This window comes from Sander lucioperca, chromosome 5 (assembly GCF_008315115.2).
Source record: "Sander lucioperca isolate FBNREF2018 chromosome 5, SLUC_FBN_1.2, whole genome shotgun sequence".
Lineage (NCBI taxonomy): Eukaryota > Metazoa > Chordata > Actinopteri > Perciformes > Percidae > Sander > Sander lucioperca.
In genome coordinates, this window is record NC_050177.1 from 33,567,550 (window position 1) to 33,586,873 (window position 19,324).

The window sequence follows — 19,324 nt, forward strand, 5'->3', positions numbered from 1 at the left end:
TTTGCACTTGCATGTTTCTAATTATAAATGCAGAGCTTTGCTTTGTAAAACAATCTGAAAATGTACTTTTCTTTATTTTCTGGACAATAGTATATTCGTAATTGCAATACCTTTTATGACAAATTCCTTTTCTTTTTTACTTTAAGTGAATTAAGAAGCAGCTTAGTGTCAACATAAGCGTATGTGCACTATTGTTCCATTATAATACCATCAGGAAATTAATGTCATCATAGAAAATGTAATCATAATACATCATGAATAACTGCTCTGAGAATACATTAGCTATAAAGTTGCCCTTTAAAGAAGATTTGTCTCAAAAGCTTTCAGCATTTGGCATCTATCTCACTTCCTGAGTACAATTGTTTCTCTGTTTAATAATGAGATCAGCAGTGGCTTTGAGGTTAGAGAGGCAGCCTTCTGACTGTGAGGTCGCAGGATCAAGCCAGGCCTTAAGAATACTTTGGCTGGATGTACAGTCATACATGTCAGCTAAGCAATCTTTGATGTCAACATACTGTAGATTTTGTTTAATTTAAGGGTGTGCGTTATATGTGAAATATTTAAAGTAGGCCACAGTGCCAGCCAGTGTAGGAAAGTGTTGGCACTGGCTTCTATATGAGTTACACCAAAAACAAAAGAAATCAACAATGAGCTGAACTGAAAAGAAGACAGTTTGGCAAACTGTGTTTGGGCTTGACAGGAATGGTGTGTGTATTAGACTGTGAGTGTGTGTGGCTCTGGCTGTGCTGACAGGGGTCTGCAGGATGACTTAGTTCTGAATCTCAACGGGGCTGTCCAGTCACGTCACAAAAACCAAGAGTTAACTTTGCAGCATTTATATGAAAGAAGTTCAAAGTTCACAACACTGATCAGAAGGCAAACTCTATTTATGCTGTCTTTCTGTGTGTGTGTGTGTGTGTGTGTGTGTGTGTGTGTGTGTGTGTGTGTGTGTGTGTGTGTGTGTGTGTGTTGTATGTGTGGTTTTGTTAATACTGTCAAAATTAAAAATTGAATGTTAAAAATACCAGTGACCCTTTGTACCGGTCACAACAAAACAACAAAATGTAAACAACAAACAATCCCATTCAGTGCTGAAATTATTAGTTGATTGACAAAAGTAAAGAAAAACAGAAAAAAAGTTGTGGATTTGCTGTTTTTCGATTCTATATGATTGTAAATTGAATGTCTTTGGCTTTTTGACGGTCAGACAAAAAAAAGCAATGTGAAGACACTGCCTTGGGTGGGTCAGGACATTTTATAGATTAAAGTGCTATATTATGCTTCTTGGCATAATTCTCTCCCCCTTTCCTTTATTGTGTTATATATCTTTTTTTGTGCATATTATAGGTTTACAAAGTGAAAAAACCCAAAGTCCACCTCAAAGGGACTTACCATCTTCCAGAGAAAACACTGTTCACAAACTGCTCCAAACAGCTCTATTGTAGTCCAGCCTTTACTTCAGTGACAAACGTGCGTCACTTTATAACACACGTTATAATGCTCGCCTAGCTGCTAGAATGGCACGACCTCATACTCTGCTTCTGACTGGCTTGTGTTGCCGACCTAGGTTCTGGGCATGTGCGACTCCCAACAAAGATGGAACAGAAGTGAGATGTCTCACTCTGTAGCTAAAACAGAGAGCTCAACACACAGGGTGAAAAGAGGAGCTGCAGCAATGTGCAGTACAACAAAAATTTTCCTATTCTGGTACAACCTCTAAATACAATTATGAACCTGAAAATGAGCATAATATGAGGACTTTAAATGAGTAATTGAAAATTGAAATGTTAAAACGTTAATCTATCACAACAATAAACATAAGCTGCAGTGAAGAGCTTGTTTAAAACCTTTAAATCCATCTGGAATACAAACAATTTTCCAATCATGTTTTCTTTAATAAATGTTGGTTTATTGTGTCACCAACATGTTTTGACAACATTTCTTAAAACCTCTCAAAGAAAATCTGCTTAGGGAATACTCACAGGATGATCACTAAATTCAGTTTGAACTGAGCTTTGGGCATCCAACTAGCCGTCCTAAGCCAATGCTGGCAGCAGCCAGAGAAAATAAGTCCCAAGTGCCAACAGTATTAGTACAAGCAGCACAAATGGAACCCTAATGGAGCTTTCACACCGCCACACGGTAACTCGCCGCCTTCAGTCATTTCAATGAGGGGGAAGCGGATTTGATCACAGCAGGAAGGGTATATAGCGGTTGCTGCTTACGTGAACACAAACTGGTTTTGTGGCCCAGAGTTCACCGTACTAAATTACTAGCGGTAACCGTTTTGCTTTTTTGGGAAACGCTCTTGCAGGTTGGCAGTTACTGCGCTGCAGTATGAAACCAGCTTAAGTGAGGTTACAGCTCAATGTTGATATGTTTTGAGAAAACAAAGACAGTGAAGTTGTGACAATAACACAATGGAGGTGCCAGGTGGGGAAATTAAATTGTGTGTGGGGGCTGAGAGGTGACTGATGAGGTAGTACATCACAATGTGATGAAGGGGAAGACAGAACATTTAGCATTTTGATCTTCACTCTGCTTCACTACACATTGGGCTACAAGAGGTCATGAGCCGTAAATTGAAGATGCAAAGTGTGCATGACGAAGATGATGTGTCGTGTAAGCTATTGTGTCTGTGTTTATTTCTACAACAATGATCTGCACTCAACAGTGCAACGAATGGGTAGATAAACAAATAGCCAGACAGACTGCTAGAGAAACTAGAGTAAAACCAAGAGGTGGAGCAGGAAAGAACACGTTTGCATGTGTGACCTGCTAATGGACGAACCTCTGAACTGTCGAATCATGCTCTGGTGCTTCTCCAAGGCATCCTGCAGGATCTTCTCGGCAGGGTCCATCTTCCAGCGCCACTCTGTGCCCACAGGGTTGGTGTGGTGTCTGGTAGTGGGGCACACAGATAAACAGATAAGGAACAGCAGACATACTGTACCCACTCAGTTAGGAATGTTACTATACCCTCCGTTTTGGGCTGTGACAAGACACTCAGCTCACGAGACGAGAGGATACACGAGATTGGCTTCACGAGAATGAGACAAGATTTTAACACTATTTTAAAGAAAACTTTAATTAAGAAATATGACTGGAAAAATAGTCTTTACTCAGAGAACCAAGGTTACAACATGTGTGTGTCAGCCGCGAGTGAGAGTGAGAGTGAGAGAGAGAGAGAGAGAGAGAGAGAGAGAGAGAGAGAGAGAGAGAGAGATAGCGGCCGTACCCTCTAACCCTCTAACACTGGGTTTTACCGGCAGCTTTGTACAATTGCAACCACCGCTACCGCTCTGCAAAAGTGAATTCAGAGTCAACTTTGGCGAATGGGAAGGGGATCTTCTATGGTAATTTAGAGAGGTCCAAGCCAGCCTCATCTTCAAAGCCAGATGTATTATAAGACCAACCAGGTCAGACTCCGTCTACTGGGGGCTGCTCTGCACAAGTGACCGATATTGCGAGACAATTTTTACCTCGACGAGAAGTCTGGTCACATTTTACCTCTGTTCACTGTCTGCTGGAGCACTAAGTATCAACTGACAGCCAGTATCGCTCCAATGCATTGCTCTGATTTAGATAGATCTATGGCCATTAGACTGGGGTCATTTGACACAAATAAAGTTAAACACTTTAACTACATTCAGAAGAGCATCCTTCTAACAAAGGGAAAAAATATCAAGTCCGAAGAAGTTTATTCACAAACGTAAGGTGAATTTGAGGGCTGTGGCTTTTCTCACCCTATAAGACATATAAAGTGAAAGTATGCATCATAATGTAAAAAAATGCACCTTCTATGGGTGTTAATAACACCTTCTGACCGTCTAAGTGTGATGTCTAGGTGCAACAACAAATCCTGGAGGCATCACAAATTCAGGACAGCCTGTCGGATGCATATGCACACACTCACACCACACATACTGGCCTTGCACATCAAATTTAATTCCACCTGTTGCTACAAAGAGGTGGATGGCGAGGGCAGCTGCAACAACACATCAGTGCCCTGAAATTGCTTACTTCCTGTCATCACGCATAGCTGCCTTAAGGGAGACTGGCATATATGTGGTGACAGCGACCTTTCAGTGCTCAACACAGTCGCCTTTTTTCAAATGGAACTTGAGGGGAGTAAAAGGCCCAATGTCTCTCGCCAATGTCATGATGAATCAGTGTCCACCTTTAGGCCTCGCAGTTATGCTGGCCATTCGTCTTCTGCGCATAAATCATTAACTTGTTTGCCACAGAGATATCATCGCTCAATGTGTAAGTGATCTTGACTGACGAGATAAACAATTTAGGTAGGCGAAAACTAAGCATGCATGTAATAATGCCAAATACCAAATATAATTCAGAGTACCCTGCTTACTTGTGGTTGATTGCACCATAGACATGTGTTGCACTCTTGAAAAACATAATCTTTAACAACCTAAAGTTTAGTGTGACAGCAGTACACTTTAAACATTTTAATTATGAAGTGAAGTCAAATCAGTAACAAAACCTAAGACATATTTGCAGCAATGAACAATGTAAGGGACGGTTAGCCACTGGTTGGCCCCCAGAGGGCTTAGTAACTTTGATAAATCACAGTTTAAGCAAGCATGTTTACCTTTTGCTTAACACTGGCTAACTTGGCAGCAAAAGGCAAATTAAATGTCCCGGAATTTCCCAAGATTGTCCTTCATACCTAGGAGTTGAAACCAAAAATAGCCAACAACAAACTTTATATACTTTATTTTAAGCACCTGGGCCGGTTTTACAAACATATTTTAGACTGGTCTGTTTTGCTCTTAGATTAGTCTGCGGTCAGTGTATGTTTTGGTCATTCGATTTTCATTTCATTAACAGGTATTAAAAAACTAGGGCTGTCAATCGATTACAAAATGTAATCTAATTAATTATATACTCTGTGACTAATTAATCGAAATTAAATCGCATACATAATTAACGGTGCCTGAACCGATACTTTTTAAGAAAGTAAAAAAAGAAAAGAAAACAAAGGGTACTAAACAACAGCCGGTGACATTAAAGAATGGCTTGTTTATTGCTAAGGCCATATGGTCAAAATGAAATTATTTAATAATAATATATAACATTAACAATAACTTATTTCACTAGTAAATTGCTGTTGAACGACAAAAACAACAACCAGATGGGAAAAGGACATTTACAATAACTTCAAATGCACCAGGAGGATGTAGTTTACCAGTTTCATTGAACGCACCGTCTGTGTTTCTCCGACGGCAGCTGCAGATTGTTACATACCGGTGTTGAATCCTCTACAGTAAAACACAGTCAAACTTTACACCGTTTAGCGTTAGCGGTCAGTATTTTAACCGTTTTTAACGGCTACTAGATAGCGGTAGGCTAACGTTAGCTGCTGTCGAGTATAGTGTTAACTAGCGTCACGTTCAGCGGTGTTTGTGTTGCCTGTATCATCTTCAGAGCACCAGAGAGAAGTGCAGACATATCAGTGGCACCAGATTTCGGTAGCCAGGGTTGGCAGGAAGAAGATTTTTACAAGTAAATGTTCCAGTTAATGATCCAGGCAGCACATTCTCGTCTCCCTCCTTCATTTTACAGTCCAATGGTGGCTAGAACGGCTCCGGGTCAAACGTCAATATGGAATAGATTAATCTGCTTTTTTTTTTCTTTTTTTTGAGTTATTTTTTCTCAGATTAATTAATCAAAATTAACACGTTATTTTGACAGCCCTATAAAAAACAAAAAAAATTATTTGATTTTATTTGATTTTCGTTTTAAAATACAAAATTTAAAATTGAAATACAAGGCGTTTTTTCCTTTTCATGGTCTAAAGGGAATGTGAAAATTTAAAACATGCTTTGATTTTCATTTTCTATTTCATATAACAAAAAATTCAATCACTAGAAAACAGAAATTAAACAAATGCCAGTTTTTTCATATTCTGAGACCGGATGTTGCATTTCCAAGGCAGTAGAACATTCTCTTAATACATCCATGAGTAGCACTGGTGTAGCCTACCAGTTTTGCTTTAACCCAGGCTGCAGTTGAGGGAAACTGTAGCCTAACTTCCTGAGCGACTGATCATCTGTTTTTTTTGCACCTCTTTACAGGCTACATAAATATGGCTATGAAATACAACATGAAATACATAAATGAGGCAATACATATAAACATATGCATTAGTCATTATAGTTCAATAGCCTAAATACATACGTTTTACTTTTATTTATTTCAGGGGACTTTTATTTATTTCCGTCTATTTATTTGCACGTTATATTCAAAGGAAGTTTGGTTATCTCACAGACTCAGACTAAAAGCAACTAGCAAGCCTGCCTGACATCAGTACATCAAAGCATATCACTATCTGCAAAGAAAAAATGAATAAAATGCGAGCGCGGCAGATTTGTCTGATTCCCAGCTTAGCTAGAGCATGTAACGCCAGCTCTGCAGACGGATAGAGGGTAGAGACCATGGTAGAGACAGAGAGTCAGAGGAAGGCAGGGAGAGAGGGTAATAAATAAATGTGACATTATGAAATAAAAGTCCCTCCAAGCATTATCAAGACTATAGGTTTCCAAAGTAATTTTAGCCTGTGCTGAAAGCAACACTGGTACACTGGCGCTGTTGCACTGGAAATGACAACATCCGGTCTCTGAATATGAAAAAACAGGCCTTTTTTCGTTTCTGTTTTCCGAGTGATTTTATTTTTTGTTATATGAAATATAAAATGAAAATCAAAGCATATTTTAAATTTCTCCCATCCCCTTTTGACCATGAAAAGGAAAAAAAACGCCTTTTATTTCAATTTTAAATTTTGTATTTTAAAACGAAAATCAAAAAACCATTTGTTTTTTGTTTTTTAATACCTGTTTATGAAATGAAAATCGAATGACCAAAATATACACTGACCGTCTGCGTACTAGAAGGTTTTCAAGAAGGCAAACATTTTCTGATGGAGTGTATCGAGCTAAGTGATATGAGGCAGCGGCTCAGTCGCCTTTTTGTTCTTAGTTTAACCAGAATTCATAGCAAATTAGTCAAGAACAAGACCGCTTTGTGCAACAGATGAATTTAGACTTCAGACTAGGGCTGGGCAATATATCAATATTATACCGATATCGTAATATGTGACTAGATATGGTCTTAGATTTGAGATATTGTAATATCACACAAGTGTTGTCTTTCCTGGTTTTACAAGATGCATTACAGTAAAATGATGTCATTTTTGTGAACTTACCAGACTGTTCTAGCTGTTCTATTATTTGCCTTTACCCACGTAGTCATTAAATCCACGTTACTGATGATTATATATCAAAAATCTAATTGTAAAACTATTTCGTGAAAGCACCAAATGTCAACCCTACAATATCGCCACAATATCGACATTGAGGTATTGGGGTCAAAAACATTGTGATATCTGATTTTCTCTGTATCGCCCAGCCCTACTTCAGACTACTGGTTTGATCTAAGCCATATTCAAAGTCTATCTCTGTGAAACTGGCCTCTGCACTTTGCAGTGGCTTTATTCTTTAGGTACATACCTCCAGCAGAAGACACACTTGTTAGCACAGGCGAGGCTGGGGGTAGTCTCCATGCACCGGTGGGACTCAATACCATAGAAAGTGTGCTTGTAACAGCCTCCTCTCCCTCGCAACATGGACTAACCAACAGAAACAACACCTTTAATGTGATTCTTTCATTCAGTTATTCAAAAAGTCAAATGTGTTATAGAGAAGGGTAAATCCGGTTACCTTGGTCCATCGACAAAGCTTCACTCCTGAGTGACTTCCAATTAGTTTGTACCCTGCACAGAAAGAGAAAGAACAACATTTGTTTGATAGTTTTTCAAATTCTCTTACAGCACAAAAATGAGGATAAAGTGCTTTGAATTCCCTTTCTTCACAAGTCTGCCTCTCCTCTTATATTACCACGGCCTAATACCACTGGCTACGCTTGGGTTAGTCCTTGCGGGCTTTGCTGGCTTTTTACACATCCTCCTCTGATGTCTGTCAAAGAGAAAAGCTTCATCTGTATCACTTAATCTGCTTGAGAAAAAGCAGAACATGATATTTGGATTCCCTCCAGGGGAATCAAGAAGGGGTCACTTTTAAAGTCCCAACGTTTAAAGATATTTTCCACATAAGCCATGCAGCGGCAAAACAGCTTGATGTGGAATTCATGTGGGAATCTTTATTTTGGAACCTTATGCGTTTTGCCATTGATTTTTTCTTGCTGAAATATCTCATTAAAACAAAGCAGGACATTTGTGTCAGGGTGTGGATGAGCTCTCACAGTTCGCAAAGAGCTCAGGTTTGATGCTAGATGAGTTGGATACAATTGGTATTCATCAAGGCTATTTAGAGTGTATTTGTAGAAAAGGCTGAATGATGAAAATACTCATTTTTGATTTGCCACCTGAAAGAAACAGCTTGCCATTGATCAAAATGTTCTTTTGAGAAGTAGAAAAATCACTTACTTTGAATGCACAAACACAGTTTTATGTATAATTATTAAATAATATTTTGAACACATAATGTTTACTGTGCATTTTCCTCTTTGAGGCATGCTGACCAGGATCAAATTTATTTTCCACTTTAAGAGCACATGTCCTCTTCTAACCTGGCTCCTAGCAAGCCAGATACATAAAAATGATATATATTTCTCAGGCCAACAAGACTGTGGAAACCACGGTAAGGAACTAGGCCAAGCCAGTTTATTTAACCATTAATGACCTTAATGTAAGAAACATTTCCCCTCCTGTGTTTGTTAGAGAAATCGATTTCCAATGCCTCCATGTCCTTCACTGTGTCAGGGGAGAGGATCGAGCTAAAGTGAGGAGGGGGTGGATGGAGAGAAGAAAGGTCTTTCTATTTTCTCTTTGTCTATTATCTCTGAGAAATGGCATCAGCTGAAAAAGTCTAATATGTGCTATGAATAATTGTACTGTAAACAGCTTCACCAGGAGGCTTCATAACAGCAAAAAATCAAATGGACGTATGGTTGTTTACATGTGCAATGCATGTTGGGCAAAAAAATCCTAATTTAAAATGTGCAGTATTAAAATATATATACATAACACCCTCACATCTTACATTCTTCTTAATGAGACAACATTACTCTGATTGGAAAAATAAATTAATTTATAAACTAAAATAAACAGATTAATAATGGTTTGAAAGTCTGTTACTCGTCTGTTTCTATATTATTAATGGCCACCTGCTTCTCAACTAACTCTTCAAAGAGGACTTCAATTTGCCACTTACAGGTAGTCTGCTGCTACAAATAGCTGCTGAATAGAAATAAGTTCTTACCCAATAAGCCTTCAATCTGTATAGCACAAAATACAATACAGATTAACTCTCTAGTGGACCAACTGTGGACTTAAATAACATAAAATAAAAGTCAAGACTATTGACAATTCTGAAAACAATTTATACTTTGATCTGTGATACTCTATCCATCACTCTGAGCTGCCCTAGGGAAATAAAATGAGCAGGGAGAGGATGTGTTGCATCAGCCTAATTTGTTTGAAGAGTCTGAAGCTTCTTTTTTTCCCAGGATCTTAGAGACACTATTTTTCCAAGAAGTAAACCAAAAAGAAGACACTCGACAAAATATTTATTTTAATAGTATATATTATATTATATTTTAATTACACTTTGATCTGTAAGAGTGAATATTCTAATGACAAATAAAATGTTTTCAATGTTTAGTGCCAAACTTGGTGAAAGCTTATTAACTTAGATATTACCTAACTTAAAACTCTCTCAGTGACATTGTTGCAGCAGATGTACCAGTTCTTATATTACATAAAGGAATATAGCTTTTGCTATTGACTATAGCTGACGAGATACATGTGCCCTAGTCTGGCTCCCGAATGTTGAGCATGTGTATAAAGTCTGACATCCCCTTCCGCTTTCTCCGCTATCTATTTTGCAAGGCCAGCGCCGCTGCATCTGGGACTTAGCGCCGCCCAAGACGACTGTGATTGGTTTAAAGAAATACAAACAACCAAGAGCAATTTCTTTCATTATACCAGAATGTTAACTCGTGCAGCCAGACCATACTCCAGTGCAGATGGAGAGAGATGGGAAGGTCTGGTAATGCGAGACTGCATGCGTCCCAAACCATTACAATGAAAATTTTAAATGGATGTCTGCCCACTATGTTTTACTCTTTGTCAACACAAATACAAATTAAAATGAAACAGACTTTAGGTACCGATATACATGTTGAGTCTCATGTGAAAATTCTAGTCTCCTGAGCCACAGCAAACCATTATCTTAAATGTGCAGCACTATGATAAAACTTTCTTGGACATTACACAAGAGTTTCAATAGATGTGTGACTTTTGCATCCATGTCATGCCAGAATAAGGCTATACAGAAAATTAAGCTTTCCAAGACCCAATATCATTAAAATAATGCCAAAACTTTCAACCTTGATTCTTTTATTGCAAATAAAACAAATTGTCTAGTGGGACTGACTGTTGCCAACACAACACTATAAAACAGGTTAACATTTGGTCAAAAGAAGTGAAGTCTTGCTCACAGAGTTCTATTTATAGAGCGTTGTGTAATCCAACAGTGGGGGCTTACTGGCTGAAAATGTCTGGCTTGTGCTATACTAGTGAATGGATTAAATAGAGAAGAGATAGTAAAATGTTTCAGACAGAACTAATATGTCAACAACCCAGACCCTGAGGCTTTATGAGAGGCAACTACCTACACATAGGACATATGGATACCCTACATGTAGTTTATTTACCCAAAACACAAGATGCAATATGATAAATATTGAGCCACTGTTAAGCATTAAAGACAGAGCATTCAGATTTGACTTCAATAAATCAGAACCTTTCACACAGGCAGCACTATTCTTAAAATATTTCAACTAGATAATTTCACATATTCATTATCTGATTTGAATCTAACATCCATTTTTTTTTAAATACTGGGTGGAAAGTGATATTGCCTGTCCAATAAGACTGACTACAGCACGTAGTCTGGATGTTGAATTTATGAGCACTACCTTGTTAACACCAGCTCAGAGTAGTTTTATTGAGGTGTTTGGTGTGGGAGGAGAGAGAAGTGAGACTCTTGGGACTGCTCCCTGAGGACAGGAGGACGCAGAGACAGTAATTGGACTGCAAGGTATCAATAAGTGTCATTAGACAACACACATTCCCCAGCTACACACTTCTCCTCATGTAGCACCACTGACCAGCTTTAACCACTTTCTCTATCAGGATGTCAGAAAATAAACGGCTGGAACACAAGATGCAATTTTCACAGCTAATTTAACTGTATCATACTCCAACCAGAGGCTCCAACGTGTTACTTCTTTCTGTGTCGTATGCCAAAGTAATTAGCATTTGAGGCCAGTAAACAGGATACTTGATGAATTACAGAAAACATTGTTAACGTACCCAAGGTAAATTGAGTTTGAGAAGGGACAACCTCTGTTTGTGACTTTGATCATGGGGGAATGCTTTTCAGGAAAATATAATCTATGATTGACTTCTACCCTGGCAATGTATGTGTGTTTGCTAGATTTACTGCTGAAATAAAAATAATGACATGACCCATAACTTATGTTTTAAAGTCAATTACAACTTTGCCGCCCTTGTGGAAAGAGAAAGGTTCAGAATATGCTGACAAGCAGCTGGTGTGTAATGGGATTTTATTGCAAAGCAGTGCAGCTAGATAATATGAATATATTATCAACAGTCAGTGACACCAGCAGATGTTCTTTTGGAAATGGCTGCACAGTTTTACACACAAGTCAAAGGTTCATAAAATTCCACCATCACAGTTATAGACAATACTGATGTTCTCTTCATCATGTTTCTAATGTGTTTTATTTTGTGTCAGCTCTCTAATCTTTGACTTTTACTGAATTGAAATGAACATTTTGCTCACCTTGTTTTGTTAGTGCCCCTCTAAGGGCAGGGGTGATCATCTCTCTTCTTTCCACGTCATCTTCAATCTTCTTCACGCCGTTCAACTTGGATAGCTTCACCATCTGGCCGTCTCCTCGACCCTCCTCCTTGCTCTGTGGTAGAAACAAAACTCAAGAGTCACTTATCGTTTATAACCATGTTGTATATGTGAAAAAAATCAGGCTCTGCTCAGGTTTTGCTCTGTCACAACTATAAAATCTATACTACTATATAACTATAATGTTGTAAATGTAATGTTGAGAAGAACAGAATTAATTCAGCTGCTCTTGTAGAAGCAGAAAATAAAAATGAATAAAAAGGTTTCATCCAACATAGTCAATAACACTTTAAGGTTTGCAGGCTTGAAACTAAGTAATATTCAAAGCTTTGCATTGGGGAGATTACACTACTTAAAAGTACCGGACGGACATGAATTAATAGTTACTAGTTACTATCTTTTCCAGCTTTGTCAACTTAAATGTGCCCTGCCACACGTATTTCATTACTTTGTGGTAATGTCTGAAGTTCTACCATGGACTCTGTAACATGTTTTGTGGAAAAAATGCCTTGGTTACCTTGTTTCAAGCCATTCTAGCGTGGTATAGAAAGCCTGCAGGAAGACTCAGCTCGATTTGTGCCAGTTGTCATTAATATTCAACGAGCTAAGCTGCTTGACAGCTAGCCAATGAGAGCCTGGCTATCAGCATCCTTTACCCAGTGCAACTGGGCGAGCTCATGAATAGTAATGAGCTCAGGCAACACCACGTCAGACTGACCAGCTTTTGTAGTTGGCCTGATTTCTCCGCTTATTTCTTTTCAGTGGCTAGAGCTGACAGAGGAGGTAGCAGTTCATTTTCACATTCACGACATAACACAAACACATATGGACCTAACATATTTAAAAAAAATACAAGTAAAAACAGTTTTGTGTGGCAGGGCACCTTTAAGAACTACATTGAGTCGCCTGCATCAGCGTTCCCTCACCTGTAGCAACAAATGAACCCACTTGCAAACACAACACTTTAGACGTCACAAATATGTCAGTCCACATGGCAACTGTGCTTTCTGCCAAAACTAAGCTATGAGAGTTATTAAAGAGTAAAACAAGTGTCTATTTGATTTAACCACACTGTCAGTGCCTCGTTCCTCATGTTGGACCTGGATCGCTGTCCTCCAGGAGATTCAGCCTCTCCTCGTGTATCTCTCTCTTTTTGTTTCATTCTCCTATCTTTGTGAATCATGTGCCTCAATTTCGCTTCTTGTGTGTTTGAGTAGCCTGTCCTCTTTCCAGGTTACATGGTAGAGAAGAGTGGCTCAGGCTCTAGATGTTTGGCGACACCTGGAAGCTGCTTGACATCCTTCTGGATCCATCTTTTTCATATGTTCAGGTTCTATCAGCATCATTTTGTCATGGATTGTCTATATTGTCACTTTATTATGCTGGTCTTTTTCTGTACACACAACATCTATTGTACGACTGATTGTCGTGGGAGAGAGATTCCTCCTCAGTTGCTCTTTCTAAGGTTTCTTCAAATTTTTTCACTGTTAAAGTCTGTGGAGTTTTTCCTGATCTTAAGCGAGGCTTAAAAAGGACAGACGGGGGCACCCGGATAGCTCAGTTGGTAGAGCGGGCGCCCATATATAGAGGTTTACTCCTTGACGCAGCGGGCCCGGGTTCGACTCCGACCTGCGGCCTTTTGCTGCATGTCATTCCCCCTCTCTCTCCCCTTTCATGTCTTCTGCTGTCCTGTCCAAATAAAGGCCAAAAATGCCCCAAAAAATAATTACAAAAAAAAAAAAAGACAGAGGGTGTTGTATGCTGTACAGATTGTAAAGCCCCCTGAGGCAAATTTGTGATATGTGATATAAAATATAATTGACTTGACTGTCATCATCCTGTGTAAGAACATTGCCCATTAATCACACGTGTCACTGGAATACACTTGAAGTCCTGAAATGTTAATGCTGATTAAACTGCTGCAGGATGTACGATCAAAGTTCTGAAATGTTATAAGTTCAAGGAACCAAGTTAAAAGCAAGAACTTCCAAAAGATTTCCTCCAAAGTGTTGATGTTGGACAGGACTGAAGATCAAGGGTTGTGATTCTGCAGTCCTTGTATGACTGTGTGTGTCACATAACCATTTACCATTGCATGACATGATCATTATAAATAAAGAGACATCATCCTGTCCGCACAGTACGGGGTCATCTTCGTTTTAGGCCCTTCAGGGGCCCAGTGAAATGCAACAAAAGGTCTACAGCATAACAAGAAAATTGTTGGACTTTATACCACAACGCCTGTTTTGATGCTAAAGCTGTGGCAGCCTATTTGTTTGGAAGATTAACAACTTCCTTCAGGCCAGGATTACATTATTGCAGTGTACAGCATTTGTATGTAAATCTAAATATCTTAGTGATATGCTGTTTACAGATACAACAAAAGATTGATTAGATCCTGTTAGAAAAGTTGCCCAGTGCATGGGAACAGGTATTAGTTTTTTTAGAAAGGTATGATGGACGAGGTGCCTTTGCGATAAACAATGTTAGGTGACAGCTCCACCCAATTACTGTGCTGCTACCACTGCTACGGCTTGTCTATAGGGATCTATATGTCACCTTCTCAGCACAGCAGCGCTCATAAGGGACTGATACTATGTCAGCAAACATTGACGAATGTTGGTATGTGTGTATTCCTGAAGTGAGACCTCAATTCACCTGTTCCTGTGCAGCTCGCTGTAGGGCGCTAACCCTAGCTCACTGGCCCATGTGCTTCAGCCAAGACAGTCTGAAAACCACTCGATTTAAAGTAGTGCGAACATCAGCCATATTTACTGGAAATCCATGTGTTCTCTTAAAGTTGCCATTTCCATCTTCTCCAAATAATTCCCCCTTGGAGTCAGTGAATATTTTCCAGAGAATATTGAGCTTTTGCTACTTAGAAAGTGCCGTTTATATGGAGTCATGTTTGCGTGCACCTGATAAATGTCTAAAATGTATTCTCCTTTTAGCTCTAGTCTTTACCAACTCCTAAGAGAAATCTCTTCAGCTGCTAAATGCTCCACTATGTTCACCAGCTAGTCTCTAACTGTGTTTGTTTGCTGTTTGGTGCTGAGCAGGTAGTGTACAGTGGGTTATTACAGCATTTTCTTTGAAAAAAGTTGCCTGCTGCGTCTCAAAACGACATCATGAGTGCAGTGAGAGTGAACCAGAACAGTAAAGCTGTGGGCCGGATCGCATGAAAAATGAGCTTAAACTCACTATAAAGCTCAGTAAAGCCGAGAGGAGCTGCAGATACAGGGATAGCATTGGGTCAATGATTTGTACAAAAACAATATCTGGATTAGAGCTGTAAAGATTAACTGATTAGCTGATTAAACAGAAAACTAATCTTCAACTATGTGAATGGTTTATCAATTGTTCAAATATTTTTCAAGCAAACAGACTCTAGTTTCAGCTTCACAATTGAAGATTTGCTGCTTTTCTCGGTTTTATATAATTGAAATGAATTTCTTAAGATGTCATCTAACATCCATCTCTGACATTTTCCACTACTTTGTTATACTTTATAGAACAGACAGGGGATGCTGTGAATAAGTAATCCATCGTGCTGTGTCAGAATCGTCCCACATCTCATGCTCAGGTGGAAAAGGATCTGGTGTTGTGCTGGATGACATTTTGACATTTATCTCTCTGCAAATTATGTGGGGTTGCTGCTTTACTTTGGGTGGTTTAAACGATGCTATAAGCCATTCTCTATCCCAGTTATCAAGCAGTCAATCAGGGATGGCATCAGCCAGCTAGAGGTAAAATCATCAGGAGGCTGTGGCTGAAATAGCTGTGCAAGTCCGTAAAATATCTAAACTGGAAATTCTGTAGCCTTCAATTTAAAACCCCAAAATGGGATTTATCACTCTCAGCCAGCACAAATGTCTACCTTCAGCCAGGACAAATGTCCACCTTCTCTTACTGCATCCCTGACATGCAATATTCTGACCGCATATGCAACATGTAGCCAACAGTGTAACAATCTGTCCCTGTGGTGTTTGCGTGCAGCCCTGGCGATTCATCTGGCCTTAGTCTCTGGTTCCCACTGCTTGGCTTTCACCCTCGCAGATATCCGGTCATGCCCGGGCTTGTCTGGACTAACAGAACTGGGACATCTCACAGCACCATGTTCTGCTCTGGAACCATGACACGACGTGGGGCTGATGCAGACAGACAGTGCAGCGATAACACACAGAGCTAGCAGGTGATCACAGGGACAAAAATAAAGGTATATGTGGGAGAGAGAGCACAAAAGAGGGCGGGGGGTAAGGTAGAAATAGAGAAAGAAGACTTGGGAATAAAAGAAATGATATGAAACCTCAAAAACCAAGATCTACATTAGTTCAACACACTAGCTGTTACCCCAGATACCCTTGCCACAGTTATTATATTTATTCTATTATTTAATCAACTGAAATAATGTAAAATGCATAGTCATAGATTCTGGGTTTTCCCAATGAGATACAGTATAGGAAATAGATGTAACTTTTAGAAATTGTAATGATAAACTTTTTTTTTTTTTTACAAACGTATACTTGTTTTGTGGAAAAAAACACATCAGACAAAAATCATTCTTTTAAAGTGAATTATTTCATATACAGTATATATAAAATGATATTATATAATATATACATAATTATAATGTATTTATCTGGTCACTTAATATAGATGATATGTTATCGGTATGGAACCTGACTGACAACCTGCTTTAATTGACACATATTTGGCATGCAAAAGACAATCATGTTTTCAACAGACTCCAATCATTTTAAACTATGTCGACACTATCTTTTTCATTTCAATTTTAGTGATAGCAGTTCATCTCTGTAACCTCCCTCTGGACATCAAGGTAAAAAACATCCAAAACCCAGCACAGAAACCTGTGTGGCCTGCTGGAGTTAATGATCCGTTAATGTCCACACTAACTCCTATCTGACAACAGTCCCACGGCTGAAATGGACCACTCTGGCAGAAACTGAAAGGAGGACAAAGTTTAGATGCCAACGCAACAAACATTTGTGCAAAATCAATTAGAGAAACAATGGAAATGCAGCCTAGTGGCACTTGCCAGAATACAAAGACTGCCAAAGACTGAAATAGACTAAGGTTGGGCAATATGAACTCTGCGCTCTGGCAGCCAATCGCAGCTTGCCTGGCAATCTATCCTAGTGTACACTTGAAGAAAAAAAAAAAACAGTTGTGGGAAATATGTCTCACCATTCAGTTTAGCAGTAAACCACTCATCTTCATTTCTGCCTGGCTACAAACACCACGGACATCAATACAGACAAATCCATCTGTGCCACATTTAGCTCTACAGCCATCTGCTTGTTATGGACTGGCCTCAACTAACAGGCATGACGGCAAAAAACAACATTTAGTGTTGGAGAGGTAACTTACTTATCCAAGTAAGAGATGATTCGTGAAGAAAGTAGACAGCCAGACACCTTAACTAGAGACATATGTTAGTTTGAGTGTAATGGCTTTGAGAGGATGAAATGTGGTAGCCTATGAAACGCATTAGAGTGAAAACAACCGTAATCTCTGGGTAGCCCGGTTCAATGCTACTTTTTTTTTAAAGTGTGAGAAGTTTGTGTCCTCAGTCTGTGATGTAAAACCCCTAAAAACATTCCTCTATTTAATAATTCACTGACATTTCAACAAATAATGCTAAACACCTTGGATACCTGTTTGTACTGAATTTTAAGAGAATACTGTATATTTAACAATCTGTTCAGTCGACATCCATAAAAACAGGATCAAGGCTGACCACTGGACTAAAGGAACACATTAGTGCCAGTGAATGGAAATGTGATGTTTGCTGCAAGCTCATATTTTGAGCTTTACTTGCCACGTAGGAAATCAACATATGCAGTAACCTTCACTGCCGTATTGGCCAGTAATCTATACCATAGTGACATAAACATAATTACTTAATTTGCTTGCCTGGTGTTTGTAAATCACCTGGCCATAATCCATGGTGATTCAATTTAAAACCATGATTCAGAGCTATTGAATACAGACTCAGATAGTCAGTAAAGTTTAGCTTCAGTTTGGTTATAAAAAGGCCAGGGAGTTAATAAAATCTGCTGATGTGCAGATAATTCATGCAAGTATTTTTTTTGCAAATGAGATGATGACAGTGTTGGTGTTAAAGTGGTTCACTCAGAGTTTTGAGAGTCTCTGCCATCACCTAGTGGTCAAACACAGCCAAAGTGAGCTCCGACCTGCAGTTATACATGGTTGATCTCCAGCTCCTTTTGTAATACTGCAACACTGAGAGCCTTATGCAGCCTTTATAACCTGAGACTAAAGTTTTCAACATCCCACAACATATTCATCTTGGTAACAGGGAGTCTTTCAAAATATATAATAAACATCTGGGCCTCAGCTGGCTCTACACTGTAAATTAGCATTATTTATTAACATATTCCAGTGGGGAAATTTCCAGTGGAGAAATTTCCTTTTCACACTTAATTTGCAGCTTGGCTAAGTACTTATCTCTTGGCAATAGCAAATGTTTAATCTCCAAACTAATTATATCTTGCACTGCCTGCTCTGTGTGACCAAATTATGCAAAAACAACACTAATTTGTTATGTGATGTTATGTCATCCCCAACATCCAAGTGTGATGATGCAAGTCATAACACCAAATCATTATACTTAAATGTTACGAGGTAAGTTAGACTAAATAATATGAGAATACATTCGCAGCAGGTGAAATGGAAGTCATTGTCCATGTTTGTGCTTGGCTATCCCAAAAATAAAATGGGAATATCCTCGGGAAAAGACTGACAACAGGAATACATGCCTTCTTCATAAAAAAACTCAATGAAAACACCTCCTGACAATTTAAAAAGAGGTCTGGCTACTTCAGCAGACATAACGGAGCTTCTCCGGCTCCTCAAGTCATCAACTGACGTCTCTTCAACTTTCCCAGTCGGGATATATAAAACAGATTCATGCAGGGCTTACAAAGAGACCTGTCCAACCCTCGCACAGCTTACACACAATACCCTGTAATATCCATGTCACATACGAAGGGACAAGCCTGGGAGAATCTGTTGTTTAAATCTGTGAGAGACATCGACACTTACTGCTGTCCAGCACTGTTAGCACAACATTACCTGTGTCAGTGGTGTAAATCGTGTAATCGGACATTCATTACATCACAGATGTGGATGGACAGGGCTTATTCTTCAATCTCATTGTTTTTGCAACAACTACTTTAGCAGAAAGGAAAAGGTAATAATCTAAGAGAACATAAGCCAACATGAAACTAGTGAGCAGCTAATTCAGAGGTTTCCGCTACAAGAGGACTTCCCCACGATGATCTAGAACTCAGAAAACA

At 39.0% G+C, this 19,324-nt stretch overlaps 1 protein-coding gene across 1 annotated transcript in view; it reads right to left on the minus strand.

The window, feature by feature from the left end:
* Nucleotides 1-19,324, minus strand: part of tyw1 (tRNA-yW synthesizing protein 1 homolog (S. cerevisiae)) — a 63,768-nt gene that overhangs the window by 36,275 nt on the left and 8,169 nt on the right. Inside the window, exons 8-11 of the mRNA XM_031284888.2 lie at nt 11,907-12,039; nt 7,737-7,789; nt 7,527-7,645; nt 2,792-2,901 (exon numbers count right to left, since the gene is read on the minus strand). Coding sequence (XP_031140748.1) covers nt 2,792-2,901; nt 7,527-7,645; nt 7,737-7,789; nt 11,907-12,039 — 415 coding nt within the window. The remainder of the gene's footprint in view (nt 1-2,791; nt 2,902-7,526; nt 7,646-7,736; nt 7,790-11,906; nt 12,040-19,324) is intronic.